Source organism: Pantherophis guttatus, chromosome 8 (assembly GCF_059756535.1).
Source record: "Pantherophis guttatus breed Tessera chromosome 8, ASM5975653v1, whole genome shotgun sequence".
NCBI classification, from domain to species: Eukaryota; Metazoa; Chordata; class Lepidosauria; order Squamata; family Colubridae; genus Pantherophis; species Pantherophis guttatus.
In genome coordinates, this window is record NC_142070.1 from 83,569,186 (window position 1) to 83,587,307 (window position 18,122).

An 18,122-nucleotide genomic window follows, 5' to 3' on the forward strand; every position below is an offset into this window, starting at 1 on the left:
TGTCGTTTAAAATTAATTTATTTATCAAATATAGCTATTAATATAAACGATAATAACTTTTTCGACTGTACAGTATTGTACACGGGGCGCTGCGCTCCTTCCTCGCGGGGAGGCAGCCAAGGGCCGCGGCGTCTCCGAAGGGCTGTCCGGCCAGGGCGGCTCCGCCAGGGCAGCGGAGGGTCCGGGCTGCTCCTGCTGTCGGCCTACGCCAGGTGATACATGCTATATCCGACGTGCGCGGCCGCGTAGAGCCCGACGGGCGTCACGGGCAAGGCGGCGCGCTGGAAGGGGCCTCCGGAGGCGTAGAGAGAGGCACCGGCCACGGCCGGGCTGCCCAGAGGGAAGGAGAGGCCGAAGGCGGCGGCGGGCGGCAGGAGCGGCTTGGCGGCCATCTTCAGCTTCTCCAGCTCGGCCTCCTGCAGCCGCTTGGCCTTGGCGCGCCGGTTCTGGAACCAGATCTTCACCTGTGTCTCGGTGAGGCTGAGCGAGCTGGAGAACTCGGCGCGTTCGGCGATGGAGAGGTACTGCTTCTGGCGGAACTTGCGCTCCAGCGCCAGGAGCTGAGCTGTGGTGAAGGGCGTCCGGGGCTTACGGTTCGTCTTGTGCTTGCGGAGCGTGCAGGCCGGCGGACTGGAGCGCCCTGCGAGGAAGGGGGGTGGGGAAGAGAGAGAGAGCGCGAACGTTTAGGGACAGTCCGGCCCGCCCCGTCCGAAGGCCCACTGCCTCCGCTTTCCCCCCAGCCCGTCTCTACCGCGCCTCCTTTACCGTCCGTCCGGGAAGCGGATCAGTGTGCGGAGCCCCCCGCCCGCCCGCCCGCCCTGGGCTCAGGTCCTGGTTTGGTTTATCTGCAAAGTGCCCCGGGTTGAAAGGCTCCGAGTGACGCCGAATGTCCCGAGATCGGCGCGATTCCAAGACGCAAGAATCCTGCCCTTGCAGTTCCCAGCGTTCCTTCTCCTGCCCTGGCTCAGAATCCAAGTGAAATTGCCTGGAGGTTGAGGTCAGAATCTATTCTGTGATGGAGGCGGGGAGTTTCTGAGTGATTTTAGGTGAGGGCCTGAGGTTCGAGCTTTAAAAGGCGGGAGGCTTCCCCTTTCCCTCCGGAAATTCCCAGAAGGAAAAAGAGAGAGGAAGGGGCCTGCTTTAGAGCTGGAGTAGTAGGACGGCTTTTGACCACCCGTTTCATTCTTAGATGGAGAAGGTGACAGGACCCCCCCACCCCCCCAAGCCCTAAGCCTTCTCCTCCCGGTTGGGCTTGGAAAGGAAGGCCAGGCCAAAGCAAACTGGCTGGCCTTTCCCTCCGCCAGAGAAAGGAAGCACCCCAAGAGTGTTGGGGCTGAAAGAGCCCGGCCTCTTGCCAACCAACATCTTGGGCTAAAGACTTGTTGCTTTTGTATGGGAAGAGAGCCGCCGATTGGGAGGAGCCGGGGAAAGAGAGCCCCTCTGCCCTCTTCCCCACTTCAGCTTGCCCCACATTGCAGACACAAAGGGGTGTTGCTCCTTCCTTCCTCGGCCTGCTCAAACAGGGCATTGTTACACTTTCGTGGTGCCAAGGAGCAGACTTGGAGGTTCTCCCTGCAGAAGCTGTGCCTTGAAGGGCAGATGGGATCTCTCTGGCTTATCTTCATTCTGATTTCAAGAAATGTTGTTGCTGGCCACAGACAGGCAGCCATATAAATAAGAGATAAATAAATCGGATTCACTCTGGATCTTCCTACTGAGCAAGGGAGAGAGCCACTTCACTTACATGGAGAACAAAGGGGGTCGGAGTGCGATTGTGCCCCGTGCACACTTCCTCTAGGAATCCCAAAGTGGCTTTTTTTCAGGAGGCACCTGGACTTCCTTGTTTTTCTTTCTCTGATTGGACGGTGGGGAAGCTGAAGAAGCTTCTTGGATGAGAAGCGAAAGGTCTTCAAAGAAAAGTCCAGTTGCCTCCCGAAAAAAGCACCTTTGGGATAACCTTGGCCTGGATGACTGAGAATCTCCAGAGACATTCCTCGAGAAATAAGCTATCTGAGTCGATGGTAGTAGGAAAGCAGAAGGAGTTGATAGACACTTTTCTAACACATTTTTTTTAAGCCTCAATGCTGTTTCATAAAACTTTGGTTGGAAAAGGGGCTACCCAACTCCTTTTGAATAATGCGGCCAAGTCCTTCCAGGAGGAGCCAGATGGGCTTCATCCCCCCTATTTTGTTTTGCTTAACGCCCCCAATTTTAAGCCACGGCGATAATACTCTCGTTTCATTTCAACTACTGTCCTTCACTGATTTCTACCTATTTTCTTCCCTGCCATTTAATTCTGTCTAAAGCAGGAGAGAAACTCCCATCTGACTCAAGAGCAGAAAATACCTGGAAGGCTACAAGAAATAGTTCTGAGGCCATCCAGGCAGGTAATTTGGACAGCACCGTTTTCAAACTAACTCCAAGGCACCGACTAACTGGGGAATCAAGGCAACCCACCATATCAGCTGCCAGGCCCAGGAGGAGCAAGCGGTGCTGGCTGGGCTTCTCTCCCCTCTCGGGGTCTCAGGGATCTACTTTCCCTGAGGCAAATCTGCTCCAGCTCTTGGGGGGCCGGAAACGCCGCTGGGTTTCTGCTGCGCATATAAATCGGGGGGGGGGGGCTGGGCTATTCCGATCGGGTCCACCTGCCAAGCCCGCTCCGCACAGCCAGTGTGGCTTCTGGAGGGAGGGGAGAGCTGGGAAGGGGTTGCACAGCTCTGAGGCAACCGGGCATTTTCTCCAGCAGAACCTCTCACTGGCCTCAGTCTGGGAACAGCCTTTGGGGTGGGAGTGGAGTCAACCCAGACCTTGGAAGGAACTCTGGGCTGGGAAGAGGCAGGGAGGCAGCAAAAGTCGAAGCAAGCATCGGGGCAGCCGGAGGGTCCTCGGAGCCTTTGGTCAGCCAGCGGTTCTGGGGAGAGATGCCTGAGCAGGCCGCCTTGCAGCCGAGGTGAGAGCACGCAAGGGGCCCGGGCAGGACCCCAGGTCTTTCCGCAGGGGAGCTCCCGGGGCACCCCGCTTGTGGGGCGGGCTGAGCTACGGGAAGGGGCAGCTCTTTCTCAGGAGGCAAGACGAGGAGCCGAGGCTCTAAGGGGCCTGGAACCGGACTGGCAACCGTGCCGAGCCCCCAGGGCGCCGGGCGAGCATCCTTCAGCCGAGTTGGAAGCGGGTTCCCCCGACAAAGGAGTCGCCTGTGTAGCGGCGGTTTCGGCCTTGGGCTCCCTCCCGGCGGTGACGGGGCGCGGGGCGGGCACCGGCGGCGAGCAGGGGGCTTCCCGGGGTTGCTGGCGGCGAGGCCACTTACTTGGCGGCGACGGGGAGAAGCGGCGGGCGGACCTCCAGGGCGAGCGGTCGGCCTTCTCCGGGCTTTCGGCCTTGACCAGAGTTTCCTCGGGAACTTTCACGAAGGCTCCGACGCCGAACGGGCTGGGCAGGACCGGTGGCGAGGCGGAGGCCCTGGCCGGCCGGGGACTGGGGGCTGCGGGCGGGCGCGCCGCGTGCCCTCCGCGCTCCGCCAGCCCGTCGCGGGGCCCGCTGCCGGGTTTGCGGGGCTCGGCCATGAGCGCCTCCACGCTGAAGGGCAGCAGAGCCGCGCGAGGCTTCTCGCCCTCCTCCTCCTCCTCCTCCTCGCCCCGCATGGCGCCCCCGGGGACCGCCTTGCTGCGGGCCTGGGCCGGCGGTTCCTCGCCTCGGGCTGTGCACTGCACCGAAGTCATGGCGGGCCCGGGGGCCATGCAGCGGCGGCGGGGCGGGGGGCGCGCATGGAGCGGGCCAGGGCGACGGCGCGGGCGGGACCGCGCGCGGCTGCACTCCGGGACACTTTCCGCGGCGCGGCTAATAAAGCGAGGCGCCTGTCCCGGCGGCCAATCCGTGCGCCGAGGGGTGGGCCTCTGCCTTCCCATTGGACGCGGCGCGCGGCGAGGGTCCCGGGTGGGGAGGGGACGGCGGGTGGGCGGCGGGGCCAAGGACCCCTTGCTGGACTTGCTCACTGAGGAGATGCCGCTCCCGGTGGCCGCTCCTGCCTTGGCTGGCTTTCTAGCGGAGGTGAAGGAGAAGGAGCCGCGGGTCTCGCATGGTCACCCCGAATAAAGCCCCTTCCTCCAGCAAAGGCCCCGTCGGCGGCCTCGGGGTTTCCCTCCCACGCAAGTCTGGTAGCTGAGCTGCCAAATTCCGCAGATCCACCGTGAGCGATGGAGTCCGTCGGCGGCCGGGATCCCGTCCCGGCTTGCGCCAGCGGTGGGACCCCTCCGGGGCCGGCCTTCCACCCTCCGGGGACGGGCTGAGTGCCGGACAACCCCTCCATCCCTCGAGGAATCCCCGCTCTTGTTCCCCGCGGTTTCTTCTCGCAAGGGAGGAGAGGGGTTTATCCGCGCTCTCTTTTGGAAGCCGAAGGTGTTGCGGTGAACTTCGTTCCAGATTTATTGAAGCATTTTTGGCCCTTGAGTCAGCCACCATCTCCAGCGGCCTCGGGAATGTAGTCGTCGTCGGGGGGCGATTGCATTACGTGCATCTGCGTTACCTCGTGCAGAGAAAAGGCAATCCGTAGCCGTTTTACGGTTCTTTGATTTCGAGGATCGCAAAAGTGATTTTGAAAACAGGTTTCCCAGGTCTCCCCTGGAAAATGGGGCCAGGAGGGGAGGGATCAGGCAAGGGCCGGAAGGTGCGCCCTAGGAAACACCCACCTCCTCTGGTCTGCCCTTCCCTCCCCTCTCCTCTGGCCCGGGCAAGCGGCTCCTCCAGCCACCGCCCGGCTCCGAGGGAAGGAATTGCGGGTCGCTGGAGCGCAGAACGAGAGGACGGGTCGCGGGGCCTCCTTTTTTCCGCGAATTCTGCCGGCGAACGCCGCCTGTCCTTTCCGGGAAGCGGCCAAAGGCCGGCTGATTTGGCAAGTTCCGGCGGACGGCACTCCCCGCCCGTTTTCCACGGGGGAATTTGGACTGCCGCCGTCGGTTCGACCTCGGCGCTTGGTCGCTCTCCCAGGCGGTCGGATCCCCCCTTGACAGCTCGCTAGATCCCTGCCTTTCCGCGACGGATCAGGCCCGCTGCCTCTCTACGGAGGGGGAGGGGGAGGGGGCTCTTTGCCCGAAGTGGTGGGGACGCTTACGCAGCCTTCCCAGCCTCCGGAGCAGAAGAGCAGGGTGACCCGTCCTGCGTCTGGATCTCCCAGCAACGAAACTACGCCAAAGACTTAAATCCTAGCCTCCAGATTGGTGAAAGGGACGATGGGGGGGGGGGGTGGCGCTGCAAATTTGGCCTTGCTACGGGTAGCTACGTGTGGACTTGCAGCAGCCGGAGCCTCGATGCCCATCCCAAAGTCACCCTCCCGGAAAAGGGCTCTTGGGTTACAGCGGGGGCGCCTCTGGGGATTCTGTACCTCGCCCCTGCCGAATGAAGCGTTTGGGCTTTTCAGATGACAGAATTGGTGTCATTCCGAATCCAGGAGGCTCCAGATCCCAAATCGTTCCTCAAATTCTCCACCCGACGTCGCACTGATACCAGGACGGGAGGGGGACAGTCGCCGGTGGGTCACAGGCTAACGGCCCTTCCCTCCCCACCCTAAGGCTGGCTCAGCCTTGTGGGCGAAGAAAGCCGCTTTGTCTGCCCTAGAGGCCAAGCGGTGGGGCTGGGGAATCGGCGCCATCTCGTTTGCCCCCTCCCAGCTTCTCTGCAGAAGGAGGGCTCCTCGGAAGTCCTGGGTCTCTTCTGCTCCTCCGGCCGCCCCTCCGCGGGTTTCCTCTGGCGGCGCCTGCCCTTTCCACCTGCCAGCGCGACCTGGGGGCCCGCTTCCTTTTGTGGGGCTGACCAGAAAAGCGGCCGCCCTTCCCCTCGGGGCCAGAAACCCCGGCGGCCGCCCACGGACGACTCCAGGCATTTGGAGCGGCGGGAAGAGAAAACGTCCGAGCCGAAGCGGCTATGGCTCGGGTGCAGAATGCTCCATTTCTGCTCGGTGATTATGGAGCGCCTTCCGGCCACCCCAGCCGTCGGGGGAGCCGCCTTCCCCCGCCTCCCCTAGCGCGCGAAGGTGTCCGGGAGGCTCTGAGAGGGGCAGGGTGGGATCCTACGCCTCGGAGTCCAGCCCGCGCTCGCTGTTCGGCCACTCAGTGGGGTTAGGCTGAGCGCTCTGCCCGCCTTTTCTGTTTCCCCCCCGGAGGCCAGCGCGGAGAACGCCTGAAATTTGGAAAGAGGCAGGCCGGAGTCCGCCGGCAACCCTTAAATGGGATCGGGGCGGAAGTTCCAGGGATCAGGGGTTGCAGGCAGCTTGGCCGGAGTCAGGCTGGACGGTTCCGGCTCTATTTCAGATCTGGACAAATCTTGCCTCGAGTTTAGCGGATCCCATTTGGTGCCTTGAAGGGAGAAGAGGGAGCCCCAGAGACCACTTAGTCTGCCCCCCCCCGCTCGGCTTTTCCCTCAAACGGCTGCTCCCCCGGAAAGCCGTTTGAGGCCAGAAGGCGTGTGGGTGTTACTGTCTGCCTGGCAGGGACGGGAGGCGCCTTCTATTCAACCGCGATGCTCTCCCGAAAGCCTCCAGTTCCCCTGCCTGGAGCGAAGAGGGTCCCGCCGCCCCGGGCTGAAGTGGGGGCTCTTCTAGCAGACGGTTGGACGGGGAGGGCTAAATGGTGAGCGAGGGTGAACTTCCTAATGGCCCGCGCTGTTTGCGGCCCTTTTCCCACCTTCGCTGGTTGTTATAGGGGGAACCTGGGAAACCGCCCGGCCTAATTCCTTATTTTTATTCTTATTATTAAACTTACATGTGCCCCATGGACTCCACTATAGCTCATCATGATCCGTTTGGCCTGAGCGGTCCTTATCAGGCGAAAATCCGCCCCGTCCTGCGAGCCAATAACTCTCTAAGTCTGCAGGCAGGCATTTAGCCCTGAGGATCCGGCCAGACCTCTCGCCCCCCGCCCCGCAGGCTTTGCCCACTACAGCCCAGCCCCGGGTCTCTCGCGGAGGACGCTTTGTCTCATGAGCTCCTCTGCTGCCTCGGGAGCGGCCGGGCCTTTCGCTTCCTCCCGCGGCGCTTGCCCGAGGCTTCGGCCTGGCAGGGGTCGCCTTAGTACTAGGGAAGTTCTTCCATGACCCCGGACCCCCTTCTCCAGGTGTTTTTTCCTGCAGGGTAGCCAAAGGGGCAGCGGGGAGGGACGCTGTCTGTCCCTTTTGACTCCAGAGGAGATTCCTCGACGCCCCACCGACTCATGGAACCTCGGCAATTTCCCCCGGCTCTGCCTTCAAGAGAGGTGGGGAGAAGGGGCCTGTCCTGGAGCTGTCCCGAGTCTCTTCGGTGCTCCCGGTGGCTCCCACGCTGCCCGTCCCGCCCGCTCCGCTGGCCTCTTCTTCCACTCCAGCCGACCCTCTGCCAACAAATTCTCGGTTTCGGGACTGGAGGAATTGGGCTAGCGCCGCTCCAGAGGCCGGTGGGGCACAGTTAACAACAGCCTGGCTCGCTGGCCTCGCGGTGGGACGATTCGAGGCGCCGAAGCTCGGGCCCTTCAGATTCTGCCTCGCCCGGGCCGGAAGTCTCTCCCCTTCAGCTCCGTCAGAGGTGGGCCCGGACAGTGACGGCCGGGGGGACTTGCGGCCGGGGAGGGCTGGCGGCCTCCTTGGATCTGGCGCCGGCCTTTCCCGCGGCTTTTCCGTCGCGTCTTCTCCGTTTCACCGGGATGGTCCCTCCGGGGTTCGGTCGCCGTCATTCGTTGGCTAGAAATTCTGTTTCGATTGAATGGGATCCAGTCTCGCTTTGCGCCGCTTCTGAGTCCTTCGAAAGTAGGGCGATTGGATGGCGGCGGCGAGGACGGGGAGGCAGCGGCGCCTTCTTGGGCTGCAGTTCGGACGCCCTCGGATCCAGCTTAGCTTTCGACCGAAGCGGCCTGACTAGTGCCGGCGCTGGGAGCGAGAGCTGGCGGGTCTCGCTCTGGACGGCGGAGGCTGCTGTCGAGACACCCGGGCGAATTCAGGAGGCGGCAAGCAAATCCCAGCGGCGCCAACTCCTGATGGCCGGGTTCGACCAGCCACAGTTCGAGCCGTCCAAGTCGAGGCCCAGCTGACCGGGCCGGCCTCGAGGCCGCTGCCAGGCTGCATCACCGGTTGCCGCCGCCCAGCCCCGGCCGGCCCTGCTAGGGAGCGCAGCCCCTTGCCCCGATCCTCGACGCCAGGCACTCTGGGCAGCCGGGAGTGGCGCTTCAAGGCTCCAGGGAAACGGCGGTCCCACTGGCGGCGGGCGGATCCGGCTGCGAGAGGCCCCCCTGAATCCCGCGCGGGTCAGGGAAGCGACCCGGGCCAGGCCGTCGGGGATCTTCTCAAAGCCCGAAGCTCAGGCGGGCCTCGCGACCGACCCGAAGGCCGGAGGCGTCTCCACTCCTCGGGGCGGGGAGGGTGGAGCGGATCGGGGCGGTCAGCGAGAGACGCCGCGGGAGGAAAGGCCTGCCAAGACTGCTGCGCCAGGTCAGCGCTTGGGCGAGCCTACGGGCAGAGCCGGTCGGTCGTGCTGCTGGCCTTTGTGCCAGGCAAGGCGGACTCCTCGAACTCCCCGGGGACGCCCCCTCTTTCTCCCTCCTCCAGCCCTGCCCGCCCGTCCGTCGCCTCTGGGCCCCTCTGGGTTCAAACCGCTTGGGAGGCCCGGCTCCCTCCAGGCTCTGCTTCTCCAAGCGCCGCCGCAACGCGCTGAGGCGGCTTCCCTCGTCCGAGCCCTTCCGTCGGCGGAACAGAGGCGCTAGGAGGCGTCGGGGTCCCGAGAGGCCGGGCTGGAGGGCGGCCAGCGTGGGCTCCCTCGGGAGATGCAGATGGAGGGGTGAGGAGCGCCAGGCTCAGTCGTGGTCCGGGAGGCTGCCGGTCTCCTCCGGTCCCCCGGAGGCTCCGTTGGTGGAGGCTGCCTGTCCTTGTCCCGCCAGCCATTAGCACCCCGGCTTGGAATATGCTGGGCAGGGCCTTGGGGGGCTGGGGATTGGGCGCCTCTTGGGCTCCCAACCTTGAGATGGGGGTGGGGAGCAAAGCCTCACTCCTCTCCGGGTCGGACCCCCCCTTGCCCTTCTCTCCAATGCTGGTTGGGGTGGGGTGAAGTTCACCCCCACCCCCGCCCGGCTGCTGGCCTACCGGTGGGGCAGTCCTCCTGCTGGGCCTGAGGTGCAAAAACCACGAGCCTCTTTGGCCCCTTGGAGGAAGGCAGTTCTGCTGCTCTCCAAGTAGAAGGTCATTCAGACACCCACTAAGGAAGAATTTTAAAAAGTAAGTAAAAAACCCACTAAGTTGATTTCATCATAATATTTAGAAAGGATAATGGAAAGCCATGTGGCTCAAGAAGAGGTCTAAACACCACCAAGGAAGGTCAGGAAAGGGAGGATCAATTGAGTGGGTCAACCAAGAAAAGCTTCTGAAGAGGGAAGGAGGGAAGGAAGGAAGGAAGGAATTTTGTCATTTGAGGTAAAGTTCATCGGTACCTGCAATGCATTCCTGTGACAACTGGCCTGGGGCAAAATGTGATTGCAAGAGCAGTGAGTATATGACATGTGAGAGATCTGGTGCACTCTCTTCTCCTTCCGGAGATCTCCCCACCTCCTCACCCATCATTCAGAAGATACAGTCTTTCGCTCTGGGTTTCCCTTGCTGTGCAGACCTGCCTTCCATTCCCTGCTTCTTTCCCTGGGAAATTCACATTTGATTAGCTTAAGGCTTTTCTAGTACAATTTTAGCAGTTTTTCTTTCCTTCCAGGGAGTAAATCCTCAAAGGCCCAGCTCAGGACATTTCTGGGATTGTGATTCTGACCAGCACATTCTAGAGGGGAGGGTTAGAACCTGTGTGTGTGTGTGTGTGTGTGTTTGTAGGGCTCAGCTGTGACAGGTCAGGAAGTGTCTGCTGTTGTTACCAATGGGAGGATTTTCCCCCCACAGAGTGTAAGTCTCCCCGAATCAACTCTGGGAAGGACCAGCCAGACCAAAGAAAAATCCATAATGTCAGCCTGGTTTCCTGCTACAGCACACAATTCCAGACAAATGTGTTCAACTTAATTGGACACTTGATGGGGTGCTTGTGGTTAACCCAACTGCTTTTATTGTATCATAAAGCAACAGTGTGTCTTTTAACCATGTGCACAGAGTCACTAATCCTCAGAACGGGAGGCGTCATCGCCAACTTGCATAATAATCACACTGCTGTATGCACTATCCTTTCTGGACTTTCCAAATATACATTATTTTTCCTTTCATTGAATGAATAATTGTGCATTAAAACTTTCCAAAAGACCAGGCCCTCCTCTGTGTAGGGGTCCAAAGGTAATGTATTGGCACGAGTATCTAAGGGAGGAATGTAAGAGTAGTTTTTGGAGATCCATTAATCTTCCCTCTTGAAGAATTCAAAGCAGAGGTAGATAACCGGTATTACAATTATAAAACTGTAACAGTCTAAAATTGAAGCAATTTTGGAAAATTAACAAAACAATTTTGGCCTTCAAGATGACTAACAAGCTAGCCCCTTTTGCTGGATATTCTGTGCCAATGAGATAAATTAGAAATGTAAAGACGGGGATCATTTTTACAAAATGTTCCTGCTTTTTAGCAGGCAGGATATAGGAGCATCTTCACGCATATTTTACCCAACTCCTCAGCATACTGCTAATTTGTGCAGTTTCAGAATTTTCAGGATGGATCCTGAAGAACAAGAATACTAAGGGAGATGTTAGGCTAGCAACAAACTTTTAAGAAAGCTGAGTAAGAGATTGTCCCTGGATATACTCACAGTGCCAGGCAGTCCTTCCTCAATCTGCCACAATAAGCCCAACCGGCAAGGATGCTCTCCAGAATCTGATTCACAAAGGGGGTTGTTTTTATGGATGGAAATGATACCCAGTTGGGCCATGAAACTCCTGCAACAAAACCACTCAGCTCAGAGAGCATCAAGCATCTCACAGTTCAACCCTCAGCTGCAAACTTTTCTTCTACTGGGGTTGCTTTTGTCTGGAAGCTTTTACAGCTCTTCAACATCTCTCTCTCTGCCTCTACCCTGGAGTAAGGGAAAGTTACATATTAATTAGGGTTAACTGTCAGCTGGGTTGTGCGTGCCTGGCTAAGAAAAAAGACTGAAATAATTGTGTAATTGTGTTAGAGCAGAAAATGTGTTTCCTTGCAGCTTGTAAGAGTGAATAGGAAGGGCAAGCTTGTCTAAGCAGCGTCTCTCCCAGAGGTTAGTTTAAAAAAGCAGGGCCATCTCAGGACAAAGCCTCTCTACTTTTTTACCCTCATTACAATTTGTACAATGTACTGACATAGTAAAGAAATGTACTGACATATTCAAAATCAAGACTTGCCACTAATTAAATCAAGAAAATAATCTCATACAGAGGGGGGCTGCAGACAATACGGCAGTCATGTACAGGTAGCCCTCGACTTATGACTACAATTGAGTTAAAAATTTCTGTTGCTAAGTGAGTCATGTGTTAAGACAGTTTTGCCTCATTTTATGACCTTTCTTGCTACAGTTGTTAAGTGAACAACAGCAGTTGTTAAATTAGTAACGTGGTTGTTAGGTGAATCTGGCTTCCCCAGTGTTTTTGTTCATCAGATGACTGCAAAAGGGGATCACGTGACCCTAGGACATTGCGACTGTCATAAATATGAGTCAGTTGCCAAGTATCCGAATTTTGATCTCATGATCAGGAAGAGGCTGCAACGGTCGTAAGTGTGAAAAACTGTCATAACTCATTTTATTCAGAGCCATTGTAACCTTGAATGGTCACTAAACGAACTGTTATAAGTTGAGGATTTATTTAATTTAATTTAAAATAATATTCAAATTAATTTAATTTTGATGACTTTAAATATCTAGACAAGTTGGTCAGTTGTTGATTTCAACCAAAACTGAATAGGAACTGGACTGCTTCCTGTGGGGGGATGGTGGAGAGCTGGGCTAGCGGAAAGCTTGGGATCCCAGCCCAAGGCCACCACCCCCTCCCCATCCAGGAGATGAAGCAATGAATTGCAGTGGGAGCTCCCATTAGTGCAAGAGGTCAAGGAGGGAAAGTCTACAGCTTCTTTGTAACATTAAGGGAGCCTGTTCAACAGCCCTCTGTAAGCTATGGGCTAAAACTTCACTTGACCCTTGTTTCAGCACTTACAAACGGAGTGTTGCTTTCCTTGGGTCAATATCCCTGGACAGAGGAGAAACTGGCAGGGAGGGAGGGGTTTGCTGGTGGTAGAGAAAGCAAAGGGCCCTTTGCAGGGGTCACCTGCATCTCTTGGCATCTGGTCTAAAAGGTATTCTTAAGGCTATGTTGGAGGCCACAAGAAATGGGAGGAGGGGAGCATTGAAGCTTGGGGTTGCTTCCCTTGTCTATTTTCTTCCTACACCTTGTAGGACCAATCTGCTTCTTGTCCCAGGTCCATTCAGGCTGCATCTGTCCTAGTAGTTTATTTCTTATCAGTTGTTGCTATCCCCTTTGACGCCTGACACACTTAAAACAAATCCTTCGCTATCGCTTAGAATAGCAGAAAACAAGATTCCACGGCTAGGAAGCCATGCGATCTCATAAGGAGACCCTCTAACTTTGGAGCAGAGATTTTATCCTATTTCTTTCAGCCCTCTTCAGGTCAGCTTAAACTTTACAGTTAAACAAGTTATGTCAGTAGAAGGAGTTTGTTTTGATGCAAGTATCCCCACAGGCCATTTCAGAATAGTAATAACATTTCTTTATGAAGAAGGAATTCAAATTAATTTGCCTAAAGCTTGGCCTGCATGTACCACCAAGAGCAAAAAAGTAAGTGGGTTTGCATCATAAAAGAATGGCAGGAAAACTTGTAGTTTAGGCTCTTGTTCAACAGTAGGCAATATTGTTCCATTCTTCTCCTACGGAATCTTTGCACCAACTCTCACTCCGGAAGGAAAAAGAAAAACGCAAAGATTTGGCTGTCTCCACAGGGGCAGGGGATGGCTTCAGCAGAGCAGGAAGGAGCATCTGATGGTCCTCCCTCCCTAAGATTTTTTGGTGGAGCAGCTTGACAGATGACTAAACCCACCATTTGAAATAGCCCCAAAGTAGGAAGCATCTGGGATCCCCTGTCCATGGCCCCATCACAGCTGTAAGGCCTGCGGTCCTCCCACCTGCCTCCTGAGGCCAGAGAGGGTTCAGCCATCCGGGAGGGTCCTGGCATGCCGCTGACTGGCAACTGCACTTTATCTCAGCCGCATGACAAGCCTCTTCTGCCTCAGGAAGCCCTCCAACTCTTGCAGAAGTTGCATCTCTTGGAAAGATGTCCAGCCACATCAGTCCTGTAGTTGGGTCCACGCCCCTCTTGAAAACCTTCTGCAGGTACCCTGAGTTGAAAACCTTTGATTCCTTTTTAAAGAATTAGATTCAAGTATGAATGGAATTGCAAATATTGAAGTGGCTCTAAATGGAACACCTTGTGAAGCCTCTTTTGAGCCTGACACTTTCAGCAACTGGTCGCAGTCAAACGAAATTCATTTCCAGGGCTTGGAAATAGATGAAAGGCAACGGGGGATGGGGGGGGGCGGGAGGGATGGGGGGGGATGTTGCTGGGGGATGAATGTTGTTTACATTCTGCTCTTTTTGCCACTCGTTATTTAAAAGGCAATTAATACATTTGTAAACTTATTGTCAACATTACTGGAACTTAATCCAAGCATATTTTCTTTTCATGCTAAAATGTTAGTGCTGAACTTAATTAATGCTACCAGTTCTTGTAATTGTTCTATGTACAGCAAACTGTTATGCATTTGCTGACAGTCTGAATAATACAAATGAAGAACAACAGATTTTGTTTGCTCAGAAATAAACCCCATGGAATTTGGTTCAACAAAACAAGCTGGGGGGAGTCAGAGTCTGAAAACTCTGGCATTTTGTGAATTCTTGGAGAAAACAAAAACAGCAACCATGACAAGCACATTGCCAACTTGATACTCTGCCAATTTCTGTACGACTCTTATTGAAAATGAGAAAATAGAGCAGAGGATGGAACACATTTACTGAAACGAGCATCAAGTCTGTGTTTCCACCCCATCAGCCCCTGACGGAGCTACCCTGGGATCGTGGCTCCTTTCCCAGAATACGGCATCACTAACTCAGTTACATCTCCTGACTGTGGTTCTGGCAGGGACCCAACATGCTCGCTAGGTCGGGATGAACCATTTGTGGAATACTCAATCCCCACCCACTTTCCCCAAGAAAGGATGGTTTGTTTATTTATTAAATTTGCGTGGTGCCTGACTCTAGCAACTCTGGGTGGTTTACAAATTGTTAAAAAAATAATTAAAACAAGAAACAATGCCACACACACACACACACACACACACACACACACACACACACACACAGAGGACTGACACCAGTCCCAGTTGCAAGGCTGACCACCAAGGCTGCCCTCTTCAGGCTCTATCCCAGAGCCACGTCCCCTGGAGCTCCGCAGGTCTTCCTTCCAGAGAAGCGGTTCAGAACTAGAACTGAGAACGGAGAGTAAAGGCTGGGAGGCCTGTAAGACTGACTAGGCCACAGCTCCTCCAGGCTCTCCACAGAAGATGGCTGCTGGCAGGAGAAAAAGCTGAGCTTGATTTCAGGCAGCTGCTTCTGATTATGCGGCCAGGAGGTTTCTGAGCCGCAGCTCTGGCATGGAGTGTGGGGGGGGGCACGTGGCCTCTCACCCTCTGCCAGCCTCTCACCCGGCCCACAATGGGGCACAGCGTTCCTAGTAAGGATTGGTCCGGGGGTAGCTCCAGCTTGAGTTGCAGCTCTGTGACTGACCGTCTGAGGCTGCTCTCGCTTTGATCATGGGAACGGAGTCTGGAGGGCAGCTTGCTGGTTGTTTCAAAATATTTCTTTGCTGCCCAAAGATCAGAAAATACAGTGAACTATTACAAAACTGCAGCTGTGCATTCAGGCCTTTAATGACCCCCCCCCAGTAAAAGAGGTGACGGGTGGTCGGAGGAAGCAGTGGGAAGAGCAAGCTGTCCTGATGGCGACCAGAGGCTCAGCTCCAGCCAGACTTGTGCCGGCAAGACAGCCAGAGCCCTTCTCGGAAACTGGGGTGACTCTTCCTGGGCTAAGGCTAAGGCTCAGGGCAAGGGCGGGGAAGGAAGACTGTGCCTGCACCGGGAAGAGGGGCTCCCTGAGCGCCATCGCATCTCACGGGGGCCTTATCAGCCTTCTCCCTTCCCCATCCGACTCCTGGCGCTTCACGGTCGGACTGGGTGCCAGGGCCTTTGCGGGATTATCAGACATCTGGATTAGATGCTGCTCCATTGGAGAGAAGCACTTCACAGAATATGGATCTATGGAAGCCCAAATCAGTGTGAACATGCCGCTTCTCTTCCAATGCAAATATTCACAGTCCTTCTCTAACCTGCCCTCAGAAGGCCTCGGGTGCTTCCCACCAAATACTCAGAAGCGGGAAGAGCTGCTCCTGCTTATCCACCCTCTGTTTATGAGCCCGCAGTGGTTTATGTTATGCCAGCATCTCAGCCAGGCTTTAATCGTTCCCTGGCTTAGACAGGAGCACCTTGGAGGAGTGGGGGGAGCCCTTCAGCAGCCGGAGGGGCCTGCGCAGAGCCTCACCTGGAGGGCAGCCAGCACAGCCTGCCTGTCAATTGGGAGGAGCTCATCCCTGACTCTGGAGTATCAGCTCACTGAAATTCCATGGTGAAGAAATGTCCTTCAAGAGAAATCTCTCTGGCTCAAGTGGGTGCCCAGGGCAGCGGTCAGCATCCTCCCACCCAATCCCCACCGCTGCAGATTGGGTCCCGCAGCACTTTATTTGGGGTCTGTGTGTGGCAAGATTCACTGCAGGGAGTGTCAGCTGAAGAGCCATGCCAAAGTGGGGAGAAGATCTGACACCATCTGCCCCTAGGCACACTTGCCAACGGGATGGGGCTTGCCTTGTGCTGCCACACCACCAGGCACAACTCTTAACATCTTCCCCACCCACAGTGACTGCTGGGAATGCCCCATTTCTGCCTAACTTCTCCGTTTTGTCTGCCTGCCTGCCGGTGCAAGAGCCTCGGGGGCAGAGAGAGCTCTGTGGGGCTGGAGAACCGGCAGCAGGAGGGTCAGGGGACTTGGGTTCCTCATTGCTGGCAGCAGGAAATGGGCAGGGGCCCCAAGTCTGTCAGCCACTTTCATGGAGGAAAAGGCAACGAGCTGAGCGGGTGGCCAGATCAGAGCAGAGGAGAGGGAGGTCAGCGTCTCAGCATCTCGGCCAGGAGGAACTTCAGGAGCGCCACTGCTTCAGGAGTGGCCCAAAGGTGGGAGGGTCTGGAGAGTAGCAAACCCTTCTGTGAAACCAAGTGGCCTCTGCACGGTAGACACAGGTTACAGGACACCCCAAGAGTAGGTTTCCAAACAAGTGGCAACCATTTCACGGAAGGGAGCAAAGGACTGCTAGAAGGATCAAAACAGTGACAAATCTTCTGCTGAGCACGGGGCATCCGGTTGGCCACAGGTATTTCTCAGCAGGAGCCACGTGGGCTCTGTGGCCACGAGGGGACAAGAAACCTGGCATCTCCAGTTGTGGCCTCCTCATTTTCCCGATGACTTTGGTATCAGCAAAGATCTTGTTATATGCAGTGTTGCCTATTGCTCACATTTTTTCCAAGCAATCTTCTTAATACTTAGAATTTTTGTACATGGTTTTTGTGGATAATCTATACTTTTATTATATGCGGTACAGATGTTTTGAGTTGGAAAGCGGTGTTACAAAATGCAGCTTTTAAAGGAAAACTGACTGAATTTACCTCCCACCGCTACCCACAGAGAGAAATTACGAGTGTGAAAAGTCAAGGTGAGAATGTCTACGTGAAAGATTGGGCTTATGTCACAGGAAGCTTCATGCCAGGATAGAGATGACCAGGATAGGGAAAAGGACAGTTGAGAAAAACATCTGGAATTTTATTCTATGTTCCTAAAAACAAAATGAGATAAACAATTTGTCTCAGAATTTGAACTTCCTAAGGTATAACCCCCAGCCTCTGTTATTTAGGTGCTGAAGGAAATTTGTACGCTTATAAAGAGATTGCTGTAAAAGAGTGAGGCCAGCGTAGAATTAAATTTAAATTAGCAGTGCAGTCAACTGTGCCAAAATGACGGATGTGGGAAATGATTCAGAGACGTCATTTGGGATATAATTTTCGATAGACTTTGGTAGGGACCGGAATATTCCAAGCTGCTTGGAATAGATTGCCCACCTCTTGTGCACAAAAGAGAGTGCCTTAAAGTCTGGGCTACGGAAGTGGATCCTTTTATTCAATCTCTCCTATGAGATTAGGGGAGACTTCCCCTATGCTATCAAGGATTCGCTCCAGAACCTGAGCAGGGCCATAAGGATTGGGGGATCTTGTACATTTGTTCTTTTCACCATCTGAGGAAGGAGGCCAGATGTGCAAAGGATTCCTTGACAATTCACTGGACAAGAAAGATTTGGCTTCCTGAACACTTTTGGGTATATTGTACAGATTTTTGGATGCTAATCACAAAAATAACCTGTAATCTAACCTATCTCATACCATTTTATAGAAATCTCCTCTTTTTATACCCTTCAGTGCCTGTGGCTGTGCTACACACATGAAAGAAACACATGAAAACATGTTTGGGAGATAATGCCACCATTTGGGGTATTTCAAATTCTTTTACATTTTTTACCAACTGTCCTTTGATGTCAGACAACCAGCAATCCCATGAAGGTCTCATCTGTTTATATAAATAATTCCTAATAATGCCAAAAGGACATTTGCCAAAATAGCAACCTTGGTAAGCCTTTCAAATGCAGTTATCCGTTAGTAACTTTTTTGGTCAAAATCTTGTTAAGATCTCTGATGTTATTTTAAGGTTTTAAAAAAAAATTTCCTCTTTACTTTTTGTAATTTGGAAGGAAGACTGACTCACTGAGTGGTTGTTTTCTTTGTTTTCAAAGACCTTCAGCTGTAGAGGGGTTATATCCAAAAAAGCGATTGAGAGAGAGAGAGAGAGGGTTTGGTTGAACTTACTGTGCCTTTACTGTCCTCCACTGTGGGTGCAAGTTCTCTGTTCTCCTGAGTTCTCCTCTGCCAGCCACGCTACTCCCGAGAAGACTACTGGGTTTCCATCCTGTGGTCTCCTCGTGAGCAGCTGCCCCGTCTCTTCTCTATCCAG

At 54.9% G+C, this 18,122-nt stretch overlaps 1 protein-coding gene across 1 annotated transcript; it reads right to left on the reverse strand.

Moving 5' to 3' along the window:
* MSX1 (msh homeobox 1) lies at window positions 1-3,786 on the reverse strand. The gene is made up of 2 exons (XM_034435970.2): window positions 3,305-3,786; window positions 1-640 (listed from the first exon to the last, which is right to left on the reverse strand). Exons 1-2 carry the CDS (start codon window positions 3,732-3,734, stop codon window positions 204-206), a joined length of 867 nt encoding a protein of 288 aa, XP_034291861.1. The 5' UTR covers window positions 3,735-3,786; the 3' UTR covers window positions 1-203.
* Between the last annotated feature and the right edge of the window lie 14,336 nt (window positions 3,787-18,122).